Below are 16,734 nucleotides of genomic sequence, written 5' to 3'. Positions count from 1 at the left end.
ATAAGGGTGTAAACGCGTTTATTTGTTAATGCATGTATTGTAAAATCTAATAACATGATGTATCCAATACAATTTAAAATGTTTTAAAATACATTTTTAACGGGCCAATTCCAAAATTACGTTAAAAAAATAATAATAATATTATTTACTATTTTTATCTGTATTGGAAAATCTACAGTTTTGAGCTTTCAAATTGTTCTGTTTAAGCAAAATAAAGAAAAAACACTACTTTTTAAAATGTGATTTTATTTTTTTTATCTAAAAAAGAAGCAATTTCTTATTATCAACTGCCTTAAAAGGTCTTCTAAATCATACGAAAATCACCACAAATGGCAATTTACAAAAGTGTCCTTTTTTTTTTTTGTGGTTTAGGTCCGAAATGAAATGTCAAATGTGAACCCGTTTGGAAGCTTCACATTGTGGTCACGCTGCACAAAAAGCTGCACAAAAGCTGCACACATTCACGAGTAGAGCGTGCGTGTGGACGTGTGCGCGCGCTCGTGCGCGTGCTTGCCCCGCACACCGCACGGTGCACACTGCACAGTAGTGTGTCGGCGTTTGGTCGGCGTGCTGCAGTCCACTCTCACCCTCCGCTCGTCAACTTCCACGCGGACACGCATTGGATCGCCACAAAAGCAAGAAGAAGCGGCACCGCGAGGCCCAAGCGCAAGTCGTCCGACGGTCCGACGGCCGACACTCGCACCCGGTGCTCGGCGGTCAGGGTCGGCGGCGTCGCGCGGCAATCGAGGGCGGTCCGGGATCGAGGCGCTGCTGGGCCGGGCATGGCTTCGCCTCCGTGCGGCAACTTGGACTCCGGCCTGGAAATCAAGACTCGCTCGGTGGAGCAGACGCTGATCCCGCTGGTGTCGCAGGTGAAGTCCAACTTTTGGGTCTTTTTCTCATGCTTTTTTTGTGCGGCGTTGTCGTCGCTCGCCCGCTCGCTCGCGCGTGCGTGCGCGCGCACTTTTGTTGTTGTGTTGTTTGACCCGCTGGGTTCGAGCGCCAGTGGAGCAGAGGAGACTTTTTTTTTTTCCTGCAAGTTTTTTTGCTCACGTTGGTCTGTTGTTGGGCAGAACCTGCAAGCTTACATAACACAACACGCCGCGTGCGTTTGACCAACAACTGCGCGCACGCGCGCGCACGCACAACGGTACCTCTTCTTTGTTGCGTGCACCTCCTAAAAAGTTGCAGGAAAAGTTTGCAACCTTCCTAACATGCATGCTCATTGGAAGAGAAAGCACCGACCCACATTTTTTTTTTTTTTTTTTTTTACTTGCACGCGTGTGACTGCTTAACTGAAAGTTCTCAAAACATGTAAATGCTTGACTCTCAGCACTCTCGAGCGCAGGAAGTTCTTTTTTGCACACGAAAGCATGAATGTGAACGCTTGGCTTTGCTGGTGAACTGTCAGGGAACGCAAAAAGCAACAGCTTGAGTGTAAATGACCGACTCTCAGCATTCTCACGCTGTCTGCGGGACAAAGTTGGCGGTGAAAGTGCTTGTTAATGGAGGTGAGGGTTTTTTTTTTTTTTTGCCTGCGACGCGGATAAGCGGATTTATTTGTTGGAGGCCGGATAGGATTTTAATCCTATTGACGCCGCTTCGAACTCATTTTAAGCACTCGAATGTAAAGATGCTTTGTGTGTCGTTTCATTTGTGGATTTCAAATGACTTGAATGTATACATTGTCTTCATTTATAACATTCCTAGCAACATTTATGATAGTTTATTCTGCTAGGATGTTTTTTTAAAAAAAAAAATTATTCCTACCTTTCTTTCCTTCCATCGGCACGTTTCCATAGCAACAGAGCTGAACATACTGAAAAGAAATATTTTTCCAAGGACTACTTTTGATGATGTCATTGGGTAGAATGGGGGAGGGGGGGGGGGTTATGTTACATGCGGTTTCATGTTATTGTTACATGTAACTGTACCAAGTTACCGTTTCAAGTTACTGTCACATGTTATTGAAGCACGAGTTAAGAAACGGATAAATATCAATAATTTGTTGTTTCCATAAATCTCTTCATTTTAACATCCAATGATCAAGTCTACAACGTTCCCAGGAAATCACAATATCCCATCAATGTTTTTTTTTTAAATATTTTAAAAACCCCTCTGTCACAAGTTCATGTTTTCAAGTTACTGTTACCGGTTACTGTAATAAGTTAGTTTCAGTGTACAGTACTAAGTTACTCCTTTGAGTAACTGCTTCAAGTTACGTTACAAGTCATGTAGCAAGTACAGTTATTTGTCACTTGTAACACTCTTGAATATAAGGCTAAAAAAAAAGCAGTGGGAAAACGACGACACAATGAACAAATTGTGAAACCATCAAAGAAGAGTAGTAGTACCACCTTAAAAACGGATCTGTCTTAAGGTGGACTTTTTGTGTTGTCGTGTGTGATTCGACGTCTATCGAGCAGGAAATGAGAAAATCCACCATCTTGTCTGATGCACTCTTTTTTCCCGTTGATGTTCCCGAGTCTTCTTATCAGCCGCACTCCCACCGCCGTGTAATTACAAGCCTGGGAGACTCCCGCTCGACAGGCACGCGCGCACGCACACCCACACACACACACACACGCGCGCGCGCGCAGGATATACACGACCCACGAACACGGGTCCCACCCAGCTCTGCTCTATTCACACATTCATGTTCGCCGCTTTTATTGATTCTTTGTGCTTCCATTTCCCCTTTTTGCGCTTCCTGCCGCCCTCTCCCGCCCTGCCTTGAACCGCATGATGACGTTTCACTTCTCATTTGCAACTCTGAGGAGGCCTTTTTTTTTTTGTTTTCTTCTTTTTTTTCCAGCTAAGCCTCGGGCAATAGGAAGTCAGTCGTTTTTTTTTTTTTGTTTTGTTGTATCCGCCGTTGCCACGGCATCTCCATACCAATGGTGCGGCAGCCAGCTGTGACGTAATTGGCCCTCACGTCGAGAGGAAGGCGGCCGAGTCAAAGTGTCATGAATGTGAAAGTGTCACCTGCGTTGCTTGAGGGCGTTTTGTGCTCGCCGCTGCAGGCTCGGTGGTCTTCGACCCTCGTGAGGTGTTTGGCGTTTGATCAGACGGGCGAACCACAAAATGGCGGTGGCAGGGATTTATTTTTGCATTTTTTGCGCAGTCATCGGAGTGGCCAAATGAGCCCCCTGTCGAAGTTTGTCCGTATCAACTTGTGCGTGCGTGCCAAGCTGTGCTTGAGCCCACTCGATGTCTACAAACGTTGGTGCATTTGGCCATTGTTGTTTCATTGGCTGACATTAGCCCCTCTAAAGTCGGCGTTGTTGCCATCATTAACACATTACAACATACGACAAAGATGAATCACATTTTAAAAAATAAGCAAAATATGTGCTTTTTTTTCTTCTTTTTTTTTTACAGTACATTACAACATGACAAATTCAATGGCATTTTTTTTCTTCTGTTTTTTGCCAATTTTTCTCTAATAAAAATAACTAGGGCTGGGTATCGATTCAAATTTCCTCAAGCAATTCATTTTCGATTCACAACAGTTCAGTTCGATTCAATTTAGATTTTTTTTCCCCCCGATTCGATTCGTTTAGTTCATTCCGATGTTGATATTTTTAAATAACAAGGAAATTATATATATTTAAAAAAACATTAAATTCCAAATAAAATTTTGCAAAGGCAGTAACTGGTTCAATGAATGACATTTTAAAATAGTTGAATTTATTTATTAATGAAAATGACACAAACATTGCCATCAGGATGAGATGAAAATGTTTTCATCATTCTAATTCTATAATCATAAATATAAATAAAAAATATTCTGAATTGTCATTAAGTGCAATAAGTCAGGTCTTTCATAAATGTAAGAAAATACTTTTAAATTCATGTAAACCGTAAATTTCAACAGAACAGTAAGATACAATGAAATTTGGCCTTTAAATTTCTATTTTGTTGATAATTTATGGGGGGGGGAAATATATTAAAATAATCGATTCATGGCTTTATGAATTGATATGCTTGAAAAGGAAAATCGATTCAATATTGACTTTTATTTTTATTTTTAAACCCAGCCCTAAAAATAACTCCACTTCATTTATAAAGCGCTACAAAACAAGCATCGCTGCATGTTGTCTAAAGAAAGCATACAGACTTTCAGTCTTGAGGCAACATAATACTGCACAGCTCCCGCAAAGTGACAAAGAGGCGGAGTTTCACCACACGTCTCCAGATTCCAGAGCTAATAGGTTCTCGAGCGTTTTTCAACATTTTACAATCATTAATGACGTGTACAAAAAAACATGACATGACATGACATGGAGACAGAACTGCGGTGCGGATTTGAGAGGATATGAAAGTGACCATATTTGGACATAGGAAGTTTCCGCCTGACAGCGACGATCATTAACGTTCTCGTCGTGCCAGTTATTTATACTTACCGCCACTCAGCATAATAAAAAAATAAGCACATTCTGAGGCTTGTCCTTTTTGGTGTGTGTTGCTCAAATTGGATTGCGTATTTTTAAACCCTGACAAAAGCTCCAAAATGCGATTTGCGCGGCGCTTTAGCATTTGTTTTTGTCTCTCAAATTCCCGCGTAAGCTATTTTGCTGCCGACGCGGCGGAAAGCCGAACCCGCCTGTAACGTCTCGTCTTGTATTTTCTCGTACTTCCCTTCAAGGCTGCTGTCGTATTTCCTGAGACAATCGTCTTTTGTGTGTGCTGTACTGTGAACGCGCGAGCGAGGTTTGTGTGTCTTTGCGCTTTGGAATGCGCGCTTGTTTGCTTCGGGTCAACACCAACTGAAGGGATGTGCGTTGCCGCCGTCAACAACTTGTGTCAACAGCATCCAGAACCAAATAAGCCCAGGAAATGATCAATTCATTTGGATTTTTATAAAATTTTTTTTTAGCATTTTCCAAAGTTGAAAGTGTGCTTATACTACCAACATGTCAACTTGGCAATTTGTTTGCTGTAAACAATGCGAGTGTTCCCAAAGTGGCCTGTAGGCAGGAGTGAGAGAGATGTATGGCGTAATAGATGCGCGAATGCTAGCGCTCGTACCTGTGCCAGAAATCCTCATTTGCTATTCGTATCGGCATTAAATTGAATGTGACGACTCCTCTTGATCATATGTTTGCAACGCATCTCATTCAAACGTACTGTTAAAGTAGACAATATTAAGTATTGTACTCTTTGCGTGTTCAATTAACTGAATGGTGAGATTCTGGTGAAGAAGTCCCTTTGCAAAGGTATCAAAAGCTTTTGATGACAACAATTGAACTCTCTCAAACAGTGGTCTTGTTCAGATTGTGTGTCCTCTATTCCGGCACATCATTATTTATTGAAAAGTGGGTTAATACAAAAAGTCTCCTCCCATCAGCCCACAGTACATTTGTTTACAACTCAGTGAATACAAGAAAATCCCCCCTTCAGTTCCCATAGGTATAAATCAGATTAGAGAAAAATAATAATAATCAGCCTGTGCCTCCCTTCCGACCGGCTGAGACCGGTACCAGACTCCCTTTAAGATAGCAAATGTAAAAACCCGTTGCCCTTCTTCTGAGAGTGAGACAGATAATACAATTCTATTCATTGAGCCATACTGCTATAACTAAATCCAAAACGGCTAAAATATAAATTGAAACTGAAAAACAATGTTAATAACTTAACATTACACAGCAACGTGTTGATGCAACACTTGCTAAAGGGAAAAGCAACTTCTTTAAGCTGCGCTGGCCAACAGTAGAACGAAGGCTGTTTTCTGTCTTTCCCATTTGAAATCCATCTACGTTGCTACCAGCTAGCGCAGGGCTAGCTTGTTTCTCAGGTTCTCTTTCCAGTTTGAAAACTCCCCTTTTTGCTTGTTGCTAAGACAGCGTTAGCGTTAGCCAGCCACATATTCCTGTTGCTAGGACGGCGCTAGCTTGCCAAATATCCCCCGTTGCTCGGGGCAGCGTTAGCGGGCCAAATCTTCCCGTTGCTAGGAAGGCGTTAGCCGGCCAAATGCAGTATTCCCCTAACTGCGTGCGGGCGCCCGCTCGAATGTAGCATGTGCTCTGCCCACGTCGATAGGCGGACACAAGGAGAGCGGGTCAGGGTGAGACGTGTCATCCAAACATTCCTCTCTGACGACAATAAGTTATGACGCGTTCTGGCTTGAATGGGAAAATTCGGATTTGCCGTTTGCTTCGCAGCGAACACGTACAGTTGGGGCAAAACTAAGTATGGGCAATAAAAGTGGGCTGTGGCTGGGCTTCACTCCAAAATGTTCAAATGTTGTATATATATATATATACATACATTTCTTTACAATCACGTAAGATTTTCTTTTAGAAAAAAATGCACACACATAAAAAAAAAGTTTCAACTTCATATTGCCACCTTCAAATAATCGGCAACAAACAAAAATGAAAACGCCAGGCTACTGCTGTTCTTTCTCCATTCAAGCTAGCGTCTGATTGAATGGTAGACATCTTTTGTTTTTCCCACCCAATAGTTTGAAGCGCGCGCCGTTCCGCGGCGCCGGCGTTCCCGGCTGTCGCCATCGATTCTTTTGGCTCTCGTTAAGTGCTGATAAAAGGCTGCGTCCGCGCCTCGGCGGCGAACACGCTTGCGCGTCGTGAAAAAGTCTGTTTTTCTAGCCGACTGCCGAATAAGAGCGGGCGAGGGTTGTTATTAATGAGCTCGACTGTTGCCAAGGCGCTTCGTTTTCTTCTTCGGTCGCCAGGCCAACAACTTCTGAGCAATTATCGTAGTTTAGCTTGAGTTGAAATGAAGCTAATGGCAAGTCTTTCTTCTCTGTCCTTATTTAAAGCCACAATGTGTGAATGGAGCCTTAAAGTTAACGCAGGCTAATAATAATCGCTACGGGTTCTTGTCGGGTATCCAGTGGCAGCTTTCAGGCAACGGTTGGACCTTTTTAATGGAGAGAAAAAAAACGAGTGAATCGATGTTCTTTTGGCCGACTTGACGTGGCCGATTGTCTTTCAAGTCTGCTGCTTAATGCATCGTCATTATCTTTGTGCAAAGAAAAAAAAAAAATAGTTACCGGAGTGATGAAAGCATACTTCATCATCATTCTGTCGTCTTTGGCAGAACGCTGGCGCCGTGCAGCTACAGCACGGAAATCAATTTGCTCACTTTAGAAATGTATTATCAACCACATTCATTTATTTGGGATTTTATTTGATTTATTTTCCGTTTAAAACCATTTTTGTACTTGATGCCGATTTCATTTCTTTAATTTGTTTAATATTTTCATTTGATTGTAATAAAAGTGTTATTTTAGATTTATTATTTAATATAAAAAGTGAACGCATTTATTCGAGATGTTTTAATCTATTATAATTTAGTTATTTTAGAATTTTTATTCCCCCCCCAAAAAATAAAAATAAATGATTCAAGATGTATTTACTTTCAAATAATTCTTAAATGTAAATTCCAAATGTATTTGATTTGGATTTTTTGAAAAATAATGTCAAACATATTTAAGATTTAATTTTTAATTTCTCAGTTTGTAAAATTGCATTTTATTTTATATAAATGCATTTAAGGTGATTATGAATTCATTTTTATGTCATAGTTAATTTCTACTTTTCGAGTGTAAACAAATTGCTGGGTGAGGTTTACAACCTTGGGTCGTGAACCTCATGCTGCTTCACCCAGAGAAAGATAGGACTTATCTGACGGTGACATCGGGACGGCGTGGCGTCATGGGAGACCTCGCGCAGACCAGGCCCTGCTGCGACCCGTCCATTCTCCATTTGCAGCCATCAGATAGACAGGAAGAGATCTCTATCAGCGTGGATGTGCCGGCTAATGTAGCGTGGTGGCCCTTTGCCCCCGACTCCCACCCCCGTTCTCACTCCTGGACATGAATCCACTTTCAGTCCTGGGCGGCGGTTTGCAAACCCAGCAAAGGCGGTGGATGCTGTTACTTAATGAGTATGCGACTCTCAGGGCGTCTCAGACTTTATCATTTCCTGATAGCGACGCTAGCAATAGCGCTCTTTGATGTCTGCCGCATTTGCAGTCCGTGGGAATTGATGGATATTTTTCGGTATGGCGCAGAGGCGGAATGTGTCAGATAAGAGACAGGAACGAGACGAGCTAGCCACATGCTAGTCTGTAAACAAACGCAGTGCAGCTCAGCCTCTGAAACGGGTATCAAAGTGCCCTCGGGCTCGCCTTGCATACCTCACATTTGCAAGGCACTTTGAAGGCTTTTCTTTTCATTTTTAAACAGATAAGGAAATCGACAGCTTTGTTTAAAATTGACAAAATATTGAAGGGCGCTTCCCGGGTCATCACCATGCGTTAAACTAAATAAAAAACTACCTGAAGCAGTTTTTTTTATTTATTTTTTAAACCAAATTATTTACGTTTCCACTTTACTTTATAAAAGATTGTGCTGACGCTGGGAACTCTCTACTCCTTTTTATTTTTGAATGAAACATTTTGTCAAATTTTTGGAAACCGTCATCTACAGCAGAAAGTCTGTGACCATCTTACCAATCCTGATGAAACCCCCAAATTCGCCCCATTCGCAAGCATTCACCGCTCATTGAGGTGCCAGCTTTATCGGCCTTCTGATTTGTAAAAAGGCCGATGCCGATATTTGTCAAAATGCCAAATATTGGCACCGATCCCTAGTTGTTTTTTGTTTTGTGTCAATAAATGTGCTCCATTTTAAACGGAGGTGGCAAATCCAGGTCCAGAAAGTAAAACCCCTGCCACAGTTTGGCTTTAGCTCCCTAGCTAGCTCCCATGGTGCTCGTTTACCTGCTAAGGAGATGGCTAGCCAGCTAGCGCCTGGGGCTAAAGCCAAACTCCTTGCCACAGTTTGGCTTTAGTCCCGGGTGCTAGCTAGCTAGCGCTCCCTCGCTAGCTCCCCGGGTGCTCGTTTACCTGCTAAGGAGATGGCTAGCCAGCTAGCGCCTAGGGCTAAAGCCAAACTCCTTGCCACAGTTTGGCTTTAGTCCCGGGTGCTAGCTAGCGCGCTCCCTCGCTAGCTCCCCGGGTGCTCGTTTACCTGCTAAGGAGATGGCTAGCCAGCTAGCGCCTGGGGCTAAAGCCAAACTCCTTGCCACAGTTTGGCTTTAGTCCCGGGTGCTAGCTAGCGCGCTCCCTCGCTAGCTCCCCGGGTGCTCGTTTACCTGCTAAGGAGATGGCTAGCCAGCTAGCGCCTGGGGCTAAAGCCAAACTCCTTGCCACAGTTTGGCTTTAGTCCCGGGTGCTAGCTAGCGCGCTCCCTCGCTAGCTCCCCGGGTGCTCGTTTACTTGCTAAGGAGATGGCTAGCCAGCTAGCGCCTGGGGCTAAAGCCAAACTCCTTGCCACAGGTTGGCTTTAGTCCCGGGTGCTAGCTAGCGCGCTCCCTCGCTAGCTCCCCGGGTGCTCGTTTACCTGCTAAGGAGATGGCTAGCCAGCTAGCGCCTGGGGCTAAAGCCAAACTCCTTGCCACAGTTTGGCTTTAGTCCCGGGTGCTAGCTAGCGCGCTCCCTAGCTAGCTCCCATGCTGCTCGTTTACCTGCTAAGGAGATGGCTAGCCAGCTAGCGCCTGGGGCTAAAGCCAAACTCCTTGCCACAGTTTGGCTTTAGTCCCGGGTGCTAGCTAGCTAGCGCTCCCTCGCTAGCTCCCCGGGTGCTCGTTTACCTGCCAAGTAGCTAGCTAGCACGAGGGGCTAAAGCCAAACTGTGGACGGGTTTTTACCTTCTGGACCTGGATTTGCCATCTCTGATTTTAAACCACTCAATGTAGTGTTTCCTTCCCCTTTGCCGAACCCAACGCGAGCCGTCATCTTCAAACCAATGTCCGTGATTTTTGGCCAATCATGACGCTCCAGCGGCAGGAGTCACATGAGAGCCGTTTTGCGGTCATGTGTTTGCTCTCAATGCCGGTAACTGGGCTAAAGGCCGTCGGGGTCGGGGCGTCTCCCTCGCCGCGAGCGCCGCGGAGGCTTGTCCATCCTCGTTATTGAGAAACGAATGAAGCGGCCTGGCATCCGAAATGTTTGCTATCATTCGCCCGCTGCGCGACGGAGGAGGAGGCCTTCAGTCTGTCTCGTGCGCGTTAATTGCTTTCCCGGAGCGATGCTCAATGTCGGACTCCCTTCCGGGTAATGGCTTCTTTTGAGACAAATGAGCTTTAACATGACGGAACAAAGCGAGCGTGAAGGACATGGAAAGAGAACGAACGCCCAATGACAAACATGTTCTTATCTTTTTCACCGCCAGAAAGGAGGCAACGTTTTCCCAACGTTGTTCTGAACTTCCCTTGATGAATTTTCCTCTGTTTGAGAGTTGACGTGCCACAAATGAATTCCAGTGTCGTGAGAGGACGGCATTTTCTGACCGCAGCGTGAAGCTTAACTCCAGCCGGAGAACTTTGCCCCTTTTTTCTTTGCAATGTCCCGCTTGTACGATTTTGGACCTGCCAATGTTTCGCTTCAGCTGCCGTGTCTGTGGCACGAGTTCACACAATCAATTCGGACCTTCATCACCTGGTCCCTGATTTCCACTGTCTCTTTATACACAACCTCCATCTTGTTTCTAATTAGGGCCCGACCGATTCGCTTTTTTTTTTTTTGGGCTAATGCCGATTCCGATTTGGCAGAAAAAATGACTGATTACCGATTTTTTTTTTTTTTTTTTTTCAAAAAATGCATTTAATGCATCCAGGGTGTACACACTTAAATTGAGTACAGAAGAAAGTTACTATTGAATTCTATCAAAATAACTCGTTTTTCCCACAGCATTTGTATGTTAAATATTCATTATTTGAAGGAAAAACACTCCCGAAGTCCATGCTAACTTCCGGTTAGCATTCGAATGGGATCCTCCCTTCGCTTTTAGCATTAGCGCTAGGATAGCGATAGCATGTTTTGTATTTAAACATACAGTGGATGCTATTCTTATCGTCCCGCGTTTAGCTTTGCGGTTAACTCCAACTGGGACGCCGTGAGAGGATGCGTGGGCAACAACAGAATAAGCAGAATATCATATGCTACACACTTGCTAGCTGCTAATGCTTCTTTCAACGTCAGACCACGGTCCTGACTTTCCCCTGACCCCCGTTCACTCAGCCGTCATCCTGCTGCCGATGACTCTTGCGAAGCCGGAATATTCTCTGGCGGATTCCAACGAGCCATTCTGTATCTGTGCCTTTCACGCAGTGTACGTCTACTGTATGCTGATGCGAGCGGCTTCTTATCTCGGGAGCTTTACGAACGTAGCAACACCTCGTCTTGGTATGCTTGCCGCCCTTCCTCCTCTGCGCTGGCCACTTTCCTCATTTTGTTTCCTCTCACACAATCCTTTGCCTCGCAGGCCTCTCATTTTTTTTTTTTTTATCTCAATCTCTCCAGAGAGTCTGCTGTCCCCGGATCAACTCATTAGCTACGCGGCCGCGCGAAACCCGAGCCGGAGCCAAAGGCTACAGGTAGCGCACAAAGCCGGAGAGGCCGTAACACGAGAGAAATCTCGCCCCGATGGCAGTATTTAAGGAGCAATGGCAGTCCTGCGCTCGTTTTCTATGGTTCTCACACATCTTCAGTCTCGAACCTGCCGAGAATAGATAGCGTTTTTTTATCTTCTGGGAGATAATGCAGTCTTTCTGTAAGTGGACGTCACCGAAACGGCACGCAAGCTCTTATCAAGGCGCGGCGTGGCGTTCCCGTCTCGTCTCGTCACTATTTCTGGGCCAGATGACAAGGGTGAGAGTTGCGGGGTTCAGCCAAGAAACACTCGGACACGCTATCAATAAAACAGTCGCCCGCTTCCTATAAATAACCATCCACTTGTTTGAGGAGGGAACTTTTCACGAAAGTTGGAAAGAAAATCAGCCCCGACACCAGTTTCACCCATGACCACCAAATTGGCCATTAACTCATTCCCTGGCAGCCATTTTCACTGAAGCAACCACCTTCACTCCCGGATGGTTTACTGGATTTTGACAGATTTTCGCAAGGCCCACAGAATGATTTATTGCTATAAAATTATGAAACCTACTAAAAGAAAGATTATTTTCTTTTATCAGGAAAAAAAAGTATATTTGTATCTGTTTCCGTTTTGCAGCAATTAGCATTAGAATAAAGAGAAGTTTATCATTATTCACAAACTCGTTGAAAACACTTGCAAAAAGAGCTTGTTGCAACATGTCTGACCTCTTATTCTCTGCTGCCACCTGCTGGCCGTTTTTTTGTAATAACTACCACTGCTTGAGGCCACCTTTTCATGTCAGAAGATGTTTCAAAGCCTTCTGCATGCTCCAGCATAAAAACACACACACAAAACATATAAATACGTCTTTGGGAATGTAGGACAAATGACATATTTATACGTTTTTGGGTTTGGATTAGTGAATTAGGACGCGCAAAAAAGTGTCAAAGATCTTTACGCAAGTCGAACATTTTGGTTTGGTGACCTAAGAAATTCGGCCATGTTGTCGATGTTTAATCGTTATTTTCAAGAACTATTCAAGCAAACATTTGAGCCGGGCGCCACTTTCATCATGTCACGTGTCTCGTAACAGGACGCACGAAACATTCTTAAAAGATGAATTCCCCAAAAATGATCAGGAAGCCAGCCGTTGCGTTTTATGCAAATTCCCAACACCTCAATGTTCCTTCCTCATATTTTGGCAAACACCAAAATTCACCCACATTTTCATGATTCATTTTCAAGCAATCGCCATACGAAAGGCAACGCCTTTGACGGCGCCCTCACGGGTTTATCCACAAACCGCCGGCTTTTTCTCGGCTTTGTTCGGCACGCCCGGTGTAACGAAAAACTCCATCGAAACCCGCTCGGCGAATGTGGAGCGACGGATCCCGACTCAAGCCAGTGGGTGTCACAACAACACGCCATTATGTCATTGAATGGGTGAGGACGGGGGAGGGGCGCGGCGAGGGCGGGGGCGGGGCGGCATTCCTTCCCGGCGCTCATGTTTCCAGCCAACGCATTCTGTCAAGGGTCAAAAGTCCCTTGAAGGGCCCGGAGTCCTCTTCGCCCTTCAAGGCTCCACTCCTGGTTTTGATGCTTATCTTGATGCATTGATGGCGTCCGGCCGGGTTTTCCCCCCTCGCACCTGCCATCTTATCTTCCCATCTTTCCGAAAAGCAAAAGTGGCGGTGAGAATGTGGGCTCCAGGCGCACTCTTTGTCCGACCCAAATAAGCCGTATTAGCCGGTCGGCTTTTGTGTTTTGCGGCCAGGACCTTGTCTCTCTTCCTGACGCTTTTCTTTTTGCGGTTCGTTCTGTCGCTGTGGGAAGCCGCCGCCGCCGCCGCCGCCGCCGCGCTGTTATTTGTCCATTACGTGTAATTGCCCATCCTGATGACTGATGGAATGTTCTCCGAGGTCCCGAGTTGGCAAGCGGTCGGGCTGATCCTGCCGAGGACTTTAGAATTTAATTACCCGCTCATTTAACTCCGCTCGGTAGGAAGACGACGCAAGAGGCGACTTTGTGGGCTTTGTGCCTTCCTTGGTTTTTGTTTTTTGTTTTTGATTGGATGTTCAATTCAAAGTGCAAAAATCCACATCGAATGCAAATTCATCTCCATTTTGGATTATACAATAACAGGAACGCCATTGTCTGCTCCGAGATAAGCGGCATACTTCTAATAGCCATGAAATAAGTTGATGCCGTTTTTAGCTCAAAATGCTAACGTGACGCGACTAACACGAGACCTGAAAGTTTTACGGAAGTCCCCATTAGTGAACTGAATCCTTCCAAAGTCAATAGTCACGTACTTTCATTAACCCGTGAATGACCAGAATACTGTTGTTTGCTCCAAATGCTAATGTTTTTGCTACTAACGTAAGCCCTGAAAGCTACGTGGTAACTCTATTTTCGGCCAAAACAATATGTTGTTGTTTGCTTTAGTGCTAAAAAGATACGAGCACAAGACTTTTAAAAAAAAAAATTCAAAAATCACTTGTCATGTACATTTAGTATCCAAAAAGTAACGGTATGCTTGTAACTTCAAAATGCTAATATTATGCTATTCACGTATCCGCGTCTTTATTTGAATTCCTCAGAAATCCACGACCATGACTTGCGTCATCTCTAAAACATTTGTATGCTGTTGTAAGCCAAAATGCTAACATTGTGTTACCAGCGCTGGGGTTAAAAGCAATTTTTGATCATTTACTGTAAAACCGTAAAATATTGGCGTCAAGTTATCTGTAAAATCAAGGTAAGCTGTTGTTAGCTTAAAATGCTAAAGCTATGCTACCAATGCAAGGCCTTTTAAAGCTCTGATGACGTCCATGTGATTTCCATCTTGTCAGGAATTGAAAATAACTATATTTTGTTGTTAGCCAAAATGCTAATGTTGCGCGGCTAACACGACGACGAGAATCCACGTGCGGGTCCACATAGTCATTAGATCAGGAATGTTCTTGTACTACCCGCGAAATAATGCTACGCTAACGCGAGACCGAGGTGCGCTAAGCTAACCCCAGGTGTCAAACGGCGACGAACCGCGACGTGCGTTTGCCGTCACGGTTGCTGGTCCCGCCGCACATCGATTCCCTGACGTTCGCCGCCGCCGTCTCGCTTCACCTCAGATTGTTGCTGACGCGGCGAATCGAGCGAACGCCGCTTCGTGTTTGTCCGGGGCGACACGCCATATTATCCCGTGCGTCTCTTGTGCTTGTGCTTTTTACTCTCGTCCCTTTTTTCGCCGCCGCCGTCGCTATCTGCCCCCGTCGCGGGCATCCGTCTGCTCTTCCTTGCCTCGGCCGCTTTATCACTCGGTTGTTATCAGACGCAGCCGGCTCGGCTTCCCGGACTTTATATCAGCCCTGCGGATAAAGTTCCGAGTCCTTTTTTCAATGTTTTTTTTTTTTAAGGGGGAATTCGTTACTGTGAAGTGGACACATCTTGATAAATAACACGCCGGTTTAAAGGCAGGGTTATGTAAGTTTTTGTTGTGTTTTGTACTTCCTGCCAGTAATTCGACTACACGATGGCGTATTAGGGCCACGTCTAAATCCTATTTTTTGAAGGTCTGCCCAGGTGAGCGTGTGCCCCAGGGCCGCCGCCGCCTTCTTCTGTCTCTGACCCCCGACCTTGGTTTCAGCGTAATTCCCCAACGGGTCGGACGGTTCACCGACACAAACCGAGGGGGGGCTCGGGCCCTGCTGGTCCCGCTTGGCATTGACGCCCACCTTTCGCCCAGAGAGGAGGGGGGGTTTGTGGGGGCGTGACATAAGGCATTGTGTGTTTGGCTCAATGCTGCCTGTGTTGCTCGTCACATGCATGTGACTTTTTGTGACTACTTGTGTTGTAGAATCAAAATGGCAGTAATGCCAAGTTTAAGTTTTTTTTTTTGGGGGGGGGGGGGGGGGGATATAAAAAAAAAACCTCTCTTTAAATGCTGAAAGATTTGTTATCATTTGGGTTAGGTCGTGCAAGGTGTTACATTTGTCTTCTGAAATGAGAGTTTCAAACCTGGGTTAGGGTTTCAATGTGGTCTTGAGTGCAGAAGTGTAACGCGCTTTTCCTGACATGCTTTTTTTTTTTTTTTCCCTTCCGACTGGTGTCTTGTGCTCAGCTGGCCTGAAGGAGGCTCGAGCGCAGATGCTCTCAAACGACTCCACTGGAAACCTGCCGACGGCCGGCAAATAATACCGGCTGATTGCGGATGGGGGGAGGGGGGGGGGGGGGGGTTCAAGGGTGGGCGGAGTTCAGGAAGTCAGCAGCCGGTGGATCTGACGGCAGCACGGCAACGCTGCCAGGAAGCCCATCAGCGGCCTCCCGTGTTTACACGCCGCGGCCGACGCGCTCTCGCAAAAAAAACACGGCAGGCAGCGCACGTCTCGTTGTTGTGACGGCGGGAAAACATGTCGGCTGGATGCCAGCTGCAACAGGAATAACTCGATAATGCAAATTCATGAACGTTTGTGTATCATTTTGACCGATGTATTCATTTGTTTGAGGAAGAAGATAAGGCCATTCTATTTTTTTTATTTATTTATTTATTTAATTGCCTCGTTTATGTTTGCCGCACACTTAATTGCCTCGTTAACGTCATCGAGCTGCGGTGCTAAAAATCGAACGGGCCCTCGCAGACACTAATTATAGCTCTTATACGTACTACGTTCTATTTGTAATGGAAGGGGAGCGTGAAACAGAAATACAGAGCAGCCTTCCAAATTAAAAGCATGGATTTCAAAACGAAATGTAATTAAACATCACATCAGAAACAGCTGGAGGAGGAATTCTTAACATGGTCGATATGACTCAATTACTCGAATTGAATTCTTTGCACTTCACTGGAGTACTTAAAAAAAAAAAAAAAATCTTATTTAACAATTTTCTTTCAATTCATTTTATTGTGCGCTCTATGCAAAATTACTTTTTTGAGCAAATTGAAACAATATAATTGCCATAAATTTAATTCAATTTGAAGGAAATTTGCTGTAGTAAAAATATGATCTGTCATTGTTTTTTGTTTTTTTTAAATGTCTGTATCATAAGTACTCATGGTATCGGTGAGTACTGAAGATTTGAGTATCCGTCTAAAAAAAAAAAGTGGTATCGAACGTTCCCACAATTTCCCAGGCTGCGGTAACCCTGCATGTAAAAATGCTGTTGAATTCTGGCCGCGATCACACGACAGGACAACAATGGCCAACTTTCTCCCGGCATTCCAGGCCTCGTCCCACGTGTCTCCCGGGCCGCTGGTGGCGCCACCTATTGTTTCTTGACGGATTTACACCAGCGTGGAGTCGCGGCGCCAGCGGGCGGTCTTTTTGCGC

The 16,734-nt window shown here is 45.0% G+C and overlaps 1 protein-coding gene across 8 annotated transcripts in view; it reads left to right on the top strand.

Moving 5' to 3' along the window:
* Positions 1-16,734, top strand: part of ctnnal1 (catenin (cadherin-associated protein), alpha-like 1) — a 34,513-nt gene that overhangs the window by 4,718 nt on the left and 13,061 nt on the right. For 3 of the 8 annotated variants that reach the window (XM_086063325.1, XM_086063328.1, XM_086063326.1), the window contains one exon: positions 373-872. In XM_086063325.1, coding sequence (XP_085919451.1) covers positions 783-872 — 90 coding nt within the window. In that variant the 5' untranslated portion in view covers positions 373-782. Of the gene's footprint in view, positions 1-372; positions 873-1,272; positions 1,512-11,334; positions 11,409-16,734 lie in introns of those variants that run through there. The other 5 variants (XM_086063323.1, XM_086063322.1, XM_086063327.1 and 2 more) reach the window with 5 other exon arrangements.

This window comes from Leptonotus elevatus, chromosome 19, assembly GCF_054856555.1.
Source record: "Leptonotus elevatus isolate MCC_2025b chromosome 19, RoL_Lele_1.0, whole genome shotgun sequence".
NCBI lineage: Eukaryota > Metazoa > Chordata > Actinopteri > Syngnathiformes > Syngnathidae > Leptonotus > Leptonotus elevatus.
The sequence above is the reverse complement of the archived record's forward strand: the minus strand, read 5'-3'. Positions and strand labels throughout refer to the sequence as shown.